The sequence below is a fragment of the Cannabis sativa genome, chromosome 2 (genome assembly GCF_029168945.1).
Source record: "Cannabis sativa cultivar Pink pepper isolate KNU-18-1 chromosome 2, ASM2916894v1, whole genome shotgun sequence".
Lineage (NCBI taxonomy): Eukaryota > Viridiplantae > Streptophyta > Magnoliopsida > Rosales > Cannabaceae > Cannabis > Cannabis sativa.
The window spans coordinates 50,967,366-50,977,877 of NC_083602.1; the positions used below are offsets into that span (position 1 = coordinate 50,967,366).

General features: G+C 34.4%; 3 protein-coding genes across 5 annotated transcripts; 2 read left to right on the plus strand and 1 right to left on the minus strand.

The window, feature by feature from the left end:
- Window positions 1–300: 300 nt before the first annotated feature.
- On the plus strand, window positions 301–1,824 carry LOC115721316 (uncharacterized). Its single transcript, XM_030650590.2, has one exon. The coding sequence runs from the start codon at window positions 489–491 to the stop codon at window positions 1,095–1,097; it is 609 nt and encodes a 202-aa protein (XP_030506450.2). The 5' UTR covers window positions 301–488; the 3' UTR covers window positions 1,098–1,824.
- LOC115720489 (uncharacterized) lies at window positions 1,814–4,174 on the plus strand. 3 transcript variants are annotated; one of them, XM_061110580.1, is made up of 4 exons: window positions 1,819–2,095; window positions 2,262–3,076; window positions 3,268–3,307; window positions 3,403–4,174. In XM_061110580.1, exons 2-3 carry the CDS (start codon window positions 2,470–2,472, stop codon window positions 3,288–3,290), a joined length of 630 nt encoding a protein of 209 aa, XP_060966563.1. In that variant the 5' UTR covers window positions 1,819–2,095; window positions 2,262–2,469; the 3' UTR covers window positions 3,291–3,307; window positions 3,403–4,174. The 3 variants fall into 3 exon arrangements, 2 of the variants coding, with proteins under 2 accessions (XP_030505498.2, XP_060966563.1); XR_009686271.1 differs by having other exon boundaries at window positions 1,814–2,095; window positions 2,262–3,307; XM_030649638.2 differs by having other exon boundaries at window positions 1,814–2,095; window positions 2,262–4,174.
- On the minus strand, window positions 3,992–5,671 carry LOC115721303 (uncharacterized). Its single transcript, XM_030650576.2, has 3 exons — window positions 5,339–5,671; window positions 5,063–5,211; window positions 3,992–4,351 (listed from the first exon to the last, which is right to left on the minus strand). The coding sequence occupies exons 1-3, from the start codon at window positions 5,436–5,438 to the stop codon at window positions 4,274–4,276; spliced, it is 327 nt and encodes a 108-aa protein (XP_030506436.1). The 5' UTR covers window positions 5,439–5,671; the 3' UTR covers window positions 3,992–4,273.
- Window positions 5,672–10,512: the final 4,841 nt, after the last annotated feature.

Genomic DNA, 10,512 nt, shown 5'->3' on the forward strand with positions numbered 1-10,512 from the left:
GTTATGAGAAGTTATTTGTCATTATTCTATGTGATGTAAATATAAAACGTGGGGATTATTAATCCAACAAAAATGTACGTTAAATACCCTCTTATCATTTATTATTATTATTAATTAATAAAAATTTATGTTAACAAGTAGTAATTAATACCAATGTCAAAAGAGACGACAAGGAAAGAAGTGGGAAATGGGATGGTTTGATATTTGATATCGGCTGTGACTTAATAATTTTACTTATAACTGTTTGTTTATTCCTAATAAAATAACAGCAGAGCCGAGATGACCTATCGTTTCATATCGTGTCATCATTCATGATCATAAATTCATAATAATCAAAATATCCCAAAGGACAGTAGTGATCACATAACGTACTTCTATTGATTGTAAATTTATGAATATTTACTTATTAACCAAATCGCATATATGCATATAAATAGAGTGTATTGTATCTGGACTTGATCAACCAAATTAAGAGAAAATTATCCAAAATGATACCAACGGCTCTCCTTTCAAAAATAGGTAGCTACCAAATTCAATTTGGTGGAGTTACGGTGAAGGTGAACTTGATAGACCACGCTGGTTTACTTGATGAGAAGATAGCCGAGTTTAGAAACTACATAGGCACACAGAGACGTCTTGTGGGCATTGACACCGGACCCAAAATAACAGGTGCATTAGCATCGGACTGGTTACTGCTTTGTTCAGGGAGTCAATGCCTGATGATTGATTTGCGAATATTTTCTTATGGCCAAACTCAAGGAAGCTTTCACAACTTTATGGCTGACGAATCTATCTGCTTCGTGGGGTTAACGGGCTCTGGTAAAAAAAATGCTACTATACCACTATATACAGGAATTACATGCAAGACTGAGGTGGGTTTGGAGCATTTGGCAGCTCGAGTGCTGAAGAAGTCCCAACTTTTGAAATGTTTTGAATTGGAAAAGTTGGGTGCTGAAGTTGGTTGTGATGTTAAACCAAATACGTCCCTTGTTCTGAGCCAAGATGTTATTGCATATTCTAACCAGGAGATGAAACAAGCTATCTATGGTGTTTATCATTATTTCCTGATCGGTCACAAGCTCTTGGGTTTGCTTTAGCTACATACAGAAGCTCTTGGGTTGTCTTTTGTGTCTTTTTTTGGGTTTTAGTTAAGTATCGTTTTGGTTGTGTTTTTGTGGTTGAAAGTTTCTATATTAAGATTATGTTGATGGAACCTATTTTGAGTATAATTGGTTTTATTTTTAGAAATCTTATATTATTGCGTTGATATTGTCTCAATCAAATTGTCAAATTACACAAAGTCCAATGTTAGTTCCTATTAGCAGAAAGGTGAATCAATTTCATAGAGCTTTAACAACTTCATGGCTAAACAAACTATCTGCTTCTTGGGTTTGGGGCCTCCTACTATGGTGAGTTTTGAATATTTGGGGTGCTCCAGTCGAGTGCTAAAGAAGCCCCAGATTTTGTAATGTTTGGATTTCTCAAAGGTGGCTTCTGAAGTTGGTTAAGACTTCAAAAATCCAATTCATTGTTTCAATTGAGATGGGATTAAAGAGTGTTTCATAGGGAGGATATGAAAGTTCAATATTTCGTGTTTGGGAATGGAACAAACTATTGACTGTTGAGTAATGAGTATGATTGAGTATATAAAGCTATAAATAGGTTGCTGTCGTTTTGTGTCTATTTTCACTAAGTAGTTTTGGTTTTGTTGGGGTTGAGTTATGTGTCGTTTTGGTTGTTTTGTGATTGGTTATGTTGAATTTCCAAATCTCCTATGTATTCTTTTACTTGAGATTTCGTCAATGTAACCTATTTTAAGTATTACATTGGAAATTTGTTAATGCAAGTCTTAAATATATTGTTGTGCTAATGTCAATTGATCATTGATTCCCTCAATGTGAAATTTTAGAAGCAATCAAAATTACCAATACTTTCATTATTTAAAACAAAAGAAAGAAAGAAAAAAAAAAACAATTTTTATATATTTCACCAAACAACCTAATATTTGTATATCATATTTGTGATCTAGACTTTTTCCATTGGGCATTACATATTTACTCCTTTCTTCTCTTCCAATTATATTTTTGCAGAAAAGGTACATTACGATTCCATATCTCATTGTGTCTATTTGGTTTCTCATTTTATTTTTATTTTCTTGGAAATTGGCAAATTACAATTAAAATGGAATTATAATGAAATCTTGTTTTTGTATTGATCTTTTTAGTAATTGATTGATTTTTATTTTTATTTTTCAATTACAGGTAAGAACAAGAGAAAGAACACGTAGAAGTCATATATTGATGAAAACATTACATTTCAACACCTTGCCTTGTCTTTTTTCCTCCTTTGTGTTTGTGTCCTTAATGGATTTATTCCCCTTTAACATTGTCACCTAATAGAACCCTTTATTTTCTGTAATGGGATAGCTGAGATTTTCTGTCCTCATTAAATTTGGTGCAAACACATGAAATGGGGTCTCATAACAAAGAAAATGGCACTGATATTATTGACTTAGAAAATGGTGGTGAGGCTATGACATCCACAAGTGAAGAACAAAAACACGACCACAACTACAACCACGACCGAGATTCAGATTCAGATTGCAAAAATCAGAAGAAAATGTTGAGTAAGTTGCGGAGTGGGAATTTGGGCAAATTTAGAACAATAGGAAGAAGAGGAAGTACGGATGGATTGTTGCTATTAGGCACAAGCAAGAACAATGTGTGTTTGAGCTCCATTGGTGGTGATAATGATGATGATTTGGATATATTGGTTAATGGGGTTGAAGGAAAGGTAGGAGGAGGAGATAATTTTGTTGATAAGAAAAAAGTGAATAAGAAATATAGTAGTAAAAAAAAGTATCCAAAACCTCCTAGGCCTCCTGGTGGTCCTTCATTAGATGAAGCTGATTTGAAGTTGGTCAAGGAAATTTGGGAACATTCAAGGGCGAGGCGTAATAGTAGAGAAAAAACCAAGGCTTTGAAGAAACTAAAAGCCAATAAGACACCATCTTCAAACGTTAATGTCCTTGCAATGATCATCACCATCACTTTTTTCCTTGTCATAATCTTCCAAGGTAAGTGTTGTTATTACATAATCTTACAAGATAATGCATTTGATTTACTTAATTGATTTATAGTGTTGGTGTTACATAATCCACTTCATGTCATAAAAAAGGTATTTCCCTATATGAAAATTTTGAGTGGTTAGTTTGTGCTCAGAATTTTACAGAACAAAATTGGCTCATTTCTTCTAAATTTATCACAGGTATCTTAGGTTCTCGTACATGATGTAAATGGTGTTTGAGGTAAGTGATGTTGTGTGAGTTGAGTATATGAATATGTAAGATGGACTCATGGTTTTTGTTTGAAAGCTTAATTGAATTGTCATGTATGTATGTAGGAGCTCCACACAAACAAAAAAAAGCATACATTAGAGAAGAGGGGTGGTGATGTTTAAATTGACCGAGAGATGAATCTCTCATGATTTGGGATATTGATTCTTGAGGTATGGTGCATTCTTTACATTCAAATCTCAAAATGGATGACTCTGCTACTATTAGTGTGGGCATGCTTTTTATTATTCAGACTCAAGAACTTGATCTCTATCTTATAGTTATAGGTAGGTTACTACAATGATCGAGTATAGGTACTGTAAATATATAGTAAGTAGCCTTGGTCCTGGAAGCAATCCCATCTTACTCATTAGGCTTCATCACCATCACCAAAATTAGTGGGGCTTTTGGTTGTTTTAAACTATTCTACTCTACCAAATGTATCAATGACAAGACAATATACCATAATGTTTAACTATGTATTTGATATCATCCTAAATAATAAGTTACTATTCACAAGTCTTAGAAGCAATTTTTCAGATAATGCATGCAAATTTCTTTCCTGGCTTTACATATTGTTTTGAGTTGATCTACAAGGTGCTGTTGCTTATTAAACAAAAAGAAGCATAAAACAAAGAAGCGTTGAGCATAGAGACGAGACAAAGATCTATATGATTGGATTGTAACTATGAACCTGATATCAAAACATCCCAATGGAAACACCACCGAGCTTGACTCGGTATACTTATGCAGTTAAATACAAAATCTCATTGATGAAATTTGAAATGAAGGTAAAGACATAAATAGTGAGAAACCAAGACTCTAAACTAGAATAGGAAATATGTAAAACTGTTCAACAATTGAGACTCTTGACTAACAAAGTTCCGCAAGTGAAATGTTCAGCTGTGATACCTTCTACATCCAGCTAGCACAAAGCAATTATGATTTCACAGGTTCCGCTCGAGGCCTCCACAGTCCTAGTCGATACTTGTGGGTGTATTTCAGTATCAGCTTCCTCTGGAACAATACAATCAGACACGATTTTAAGTGAGAAATGAATAATTCAAACAAAGTCAATCATGAGATAGGGCATAACACTTCATACTCAAACCTAAGTTCTTTTTCCACTCCACGCTTCAATGAAAATCTACTAAGTAGCAGATACCAACCATATCACCTAGTGTTAACAAGCTTAAAAGGAAAGGAAATGTAAAGATAGCTTGTACAATTTCTGATTTTCAAACATCTACAAATGAGATCAGTGAAAACGATTTCAATGGGCAATGACACATAAGCTCTTTGAACTACTATCTCTAAACTAAAGAGAGTTACTCCCATTGTAAATGGAATCAAAGCTTCTAATCCATCTAACAACATCATATCCAACTATGAAGATCGCATACTAGAAAACCTATCCAGTTTTGAGCTTTTGCCTCACATTTTCGTAAAGTCTCATGGTCCAGTCACATAACTATAATATAGCTCCTCAAAGAAGTAACAGGCTGAATTTCCAATATGTTCAATGCACTAAAACTCAGCAAACTCATTCAAATTAAACAATGCCATATTCTTTATTAAAGCCTATGACTTTGATCTGATCAAACATTTTTCTGAATCACGAACTAATGAAAGCACAAACTCATAAATATTAAACAATACTAAATTTTAGAAAAAAGGTCAAAATGTATATGTATATATGTAGAGTGAGCAGTCTTAGAATAACATTACATGTTTGCAAGGGACCCCAAGTTTCTTGAGTTTAAGAGTACGAGTAACAAGAAGCTTCTGGAAGTCACCAATCTCGGATTCAAGCTTACCCACATGGGTTTCAACCCCTTTACCAATCCCATTCAAAAATTCTGGTATTCCAACTTTCACTGCAGCCAAACAATTCCTACTTCAGTTTTTTTTTCCCTTAATTATTAGCAATTTGTTCACATAATTTCGAAACAGGAAAAAAAAATTCATATACTAGGGAAGCAATTATGAAATCCTGAGACTTACCCTCATAAGGAAAGGATTTTGAGAAGAATCTAGCAAAAGCTGGGGTTGTGTAAGGTGTAGACATTGTGGTTTTGGCGAAGAGTAATTGCTTCCACGCCATCTTCAAAGATTGTCTCTCCCGCTAATGCTCTTTGGATTATAGTATTGACACTACACAACAACCTCGCAACCTCGCAACCTCGCCGCCGTTTATGGTTACCGTCGTCGTTGGGAACTGGAATTTGGGCGCCCGGGGTTTGATGTGTTTAGGATTTATTGCGATGATTTGGAGACGGGTAAAAAAATGGGTTTCACCGGGTCGAGACACGAAATAATATACCATTTTAGACTTAGATTTTGCAAAAATTACTTATTGGATCATTTGTTTTATTAAATGACAAAATAACTCTTGTATTTTTCAAAATTGTAAAAATAGGACTCTGAGCTTAATTTTTGACAACTTTTTTTTTGAATAATTTGCGGCATAACCTCCTTAAGTGGCCAAATTTTTACAACTAACCCCCAATTTTAAAATATTTATTTTAAAATATTTATATTTAATTTTTTTATTTTTTTTAAATATTTATTTTTTTAGACCAATAGTTAACCGTCAAAAATAGATGGAAAGGGCTAAGTGCTAACAGAACTTGGGTTTAAGAGGTTTTACCACCAAAATTTTAGAACTGGGAGTTAGTTGCAAAAATCTGGCCACTTAAAGAGGTTATGCCGTAAATTACTTTTTTTTTTTTAATATAACCAACTTGAAGACAATTCCTAACACGAAAAGATAAAGAAAATATAAACAGTTTTGTCATAACACCTTTAGATCGAATAATTATTAAATTTTATTTTGATAAAAAATCAGTTCAAAGTCTTATTTATACTATTTTAGAAAATATACTTGTATCTATACATAAATATTTTTTAGATATGTGCATTTCATAATTTATGCACAACTTCTTTCTCCACAACTTCTCTTATGAAATGAAGCTTTATAACTATGTGTTCAGTACGTTTATGGTGCACACAATTCTTAGTCAATTGAATTGTACTTTGATTATCACTATGCACATTGATAACCTTCTAGTTGAGTTTTAACTCTTCCATCAATACACTCAACCAAAGTGCCTCCTTGATGGCTTCCGTCAAGGCCATATACTCAGTTTCAGTTGTCGACAATGCCACCACTTTTTGAAAGTTTGCTTTCCAACTGATAGTCGTTCCGAACATATTAAACACATAGCCAATTAATAATTTTCGGGTATCAATACATCCTGCATAATCAGAGTCCACATAACCATTGATAACATCTAAGTCTTCACTCTGTTTGTTCATGCCAAATACCAATCATTTTTCAACATATCCCTTTAAGTATATCAAAATCCACTTCAAGGCCTCCCAATGCTCCTTTTTGGGGTTTTTCATGAATCTACTCACCATGCTCAGTGTATATGCTATATCCGGTCTAGTACAGACCATGACATACATGAGGGAGCCAACAACACTAGCATATAGAACCTTTGTCATCTCGGACCTCTCAGTTTCATATTTAGGCATATGAGTAGCACTCAATTTAAAATGTTGTGCAAGTAGAGTGCTCACTGCCTTTGAGTTACTCATTTCAAAAGTATCTAGAACCTTTTTGATGTAACTCTTTTAATTCAAGTACAATAGCCTTTTTCCCTTATCCCTTCTTATATCCATGCCTAAAATTTTACTTTGCCAGACCAAAATCCTTCATTTCAAACTCCTTCTTAAACTGGAGTTTCAAGTGTTTGATTTCCTGCATACTCTTGTTGGCAATCAGAATATCATCTACATACAACAACAGATACAGTGCACCTCTATTTTTTTTCTCTAAAATATATACATGGATCAAACTTACTTCTCTTCAGACCTATCTTGGTTGTATAATCATCAAATCTCCTATTCTATTGTCTAAGAGATTGTTTTAAAATGTACAGAGACTTTCTTAACAAGCGCACCATGTAATCTTTTCCAACCTCCTCAAATCTTTCAGGTTGTTTCATTAGAATTTTTTCTTCTAGATGTCCATATAAGAAGGCAGTCTTGACATCTCACTATTTCAATTCAAGGTCTTGTCATGCTACAAGTTTCAGCAAAATTCTATATGATCTATGCTTAACAACCGGAGAAAATACATCGTTATAGTCGACTCTTTCCATTTAAGAAAATTCCTTAGCAACGAACCTTATTTTATATTGTGCCTCTTGTATACTCGAAATGTCTTCCTTTCATCTGTATACCAATTTGCATCTGATGACTTTACCATCTTTCAGAATTAGTACTAAGTCCCAAGTTCAGTTCTTTTTCAAGGAATACATCTCCTCCGACATAGCTCTATTCCATTTCTTCTAGTCTTTGCTTCTTATTGCTTGTGCATAGCTCGTGAGCTCTTCTTACACAATCTGATTTGCAACATGAAATACTGATGCAATTAGATCAACATGTCTATATCTGTTCGGAGCCTTCTGTCTCCTGCCTCTAGCCAGCTTATAATTTTTTAGATCATCATTTCTAAAATCATCTTCTGAATCATCACTTTCATGATCAACAAGCATTTTAGTCTGCACTCTTGTTGGACGCTCCACCTTAAGCTCAGTTTCTTGTGCTGCAATTTCTGTCTAGTCATGTCCGGCTTGACTACTAGCAGGTTTATCAATAAATCCCATAACAAATTTATTAAATGTCACATCCCTACAAATTATACAATTTCTCATTTTGGGTTCTAGATACCACAATCTATATCCTTTGACTCCTTTTGGATACCCCAAGAAAATACACTTCAAGGATCTTGCCTCAAGTTTATCTTGCCTGATGGGTGCATAGCAGACATATCCAAATACCTTCAAGTGTTCATAACTTGTTGGTTTTTTCAACCACATCTTATCCGATGTCTTGAAATTTAGTGTTGTTGAAGGACATTTGTTGATCAAATAAGTTGCAGTAGACACAACTACCGCCCATAACACTTTAGGTAAACCAACACTCAATAGCATGCACCTTACTCCTTCCAGAATAGTTCTGTTAAACCTTTCCACAAGCGCATTCTGCTGAGGAGTCTTCCTCACAGTCTTGTGCCTAACTATTCTATCATTTTTACGGAGTTTAAAATTTTCAAGAACTTCTGTCTTACTCTTCAAAAATAAGCACCCATAATTTTCTTGAAAAATCATCAACTATGAAGTGAAAGTACCTGCTTCCGGAGTGTGATTCTATTCTAGAGGGTCCCCACAACTCACTATGAATGTAGTCCAGTGTTCCCTTGGTATTCTTTTTGCCAGTTTCAAACTTGACTCTACAAGACTTACCAATAACGCAACCCCCTTTCACTTACATGACCAAGTCTCTTGTGCCATATTTTAGTTTCATTTCTGTGTTTGCTTAAAACACAACCCTTTGTGTTTGTCATCATGGTGTCGTCCAGAGAATAAATCCCGTTTGATTTTCTTCCTCTCATCACCATCATAGAACCTCTACAAACTTTTATGAATCTATTCCCAACCTTGACAAGAAATCCTTGATCATCTAATATTCCAACTAAGATCAAATTCCTTTTGAGATTCAACACGAATCTGACATCTTTTAGTACCCTTTCCATACCATCATGAAGCTTTAATCTTATAGTTCCAATTCCTACCATCTTACAAGACTTATTAAACCAAGTTACACAATCTCATAGTTTCCAGGTTTGAATTCTTCAAACCAAGATTTATTTGGTGTGATATAAAATGAACACCCAGAATTCAAGATCCATTCTGAATCTAAGTTCTCAGAGGTAACAAGCAAAACGCCAGCCGAGTCATAACCGTCACTCATCACTGATGTGTCTCCTTCGAATCTCGAATTACCCCAACTTCAGCCTCTTTGGACACATCCTTGTGATATGCCCCATTTTCTTGTAATGATAACATTTAAAATTATTCCGACCTTCAGACTGTGATTTAGATCTTAATTTTCTTTTTGTTCCCTTATGGTTTTCTCTCTTTTCACTTCTACCTCTCGTATACAATCCATCACCATTTTCAGAGTTCATTAATTCACTCCTTTAATTTAACTCTTTTGAATTCAAGGCTAACAATATCGAGTGTAATTGGCTATCTTCCATATAACTTTGTATCTTTAGAATGCCCAAATGACTACGGTAAAGAACTAAGTAACAATAATGCTTGTTTTTCGTCTTCAACGGTAACCCCAATGTTCTTAAGATCAAGGATCAACTTGTTAAACTCATCAATCTGTTCTCCTACAGATTTGTCCTTCATCAACTTAAACGAGTACATGGCTTGTTTCAGATATAATCTATTCACTAACGATTTAGTCATATACAGACTTTCAAGCTTCAACCAAATCCCAATAGTGGCTTCTTTGGTATCTTCCTCAGAACCATATCTCCAAGATTCAATATGATCGCACTATGAGCCTTTGCAATCTCTTTCTTGTGTTTCTCAAACATAGAATTAGGAAGAGATTTTTCTCCAAGCAGAGCTTCATACAATCCTTGGTGAACCAACAAGGCCTTCATCTTCATTCTCCACAATCCAAAGTCATTTGAACCAGTAAACTTTTCCACATCATATTTAGCGGCAACCATGATTGCAAACCTTGCTCTCATACCAATTTGTTGTGAATCAATCAATGGCTTACGATGCAAGTATACTGGGTCAACAAAAACATAATCAAGAACAACACTATCAAAGAATCACAAGAAACTAGATAACGAATTAAAGCAGTAAATTAAGGAGAAGATAACACCATGGATTAACGAGTTCAAGCTATGTGCAATGTTCTACATCTCAGTTGAAACAACAACTTCCATATCTTTATTAATATTGTTTACAAGATTACAAGAATCCTTTCACACTGTTACAGTGATTACAAGACGAACTTTCTCTCTCTAGTATGGACTCTCTCACTCTAATCTTAGAGAATCACAATTTTCACTCAAGTTGTTAATGGTCTGATTCTCTATGGATTACAAAGGTGATAGCTATATATAGGTTTGTAAAGTTGCCAAAATTAGCTCCGATTCTATCATGGCTAATTAATGTCGCTTTAAAGTCTCCAAGTCAGTTCCAACAACATATTTCACGTCAACTTCAGTAACACGCTTTCAGTATGGACACTCCTGAAAAGTCAATCCGTACGAGACTATTTGGATAAATACAAGCACT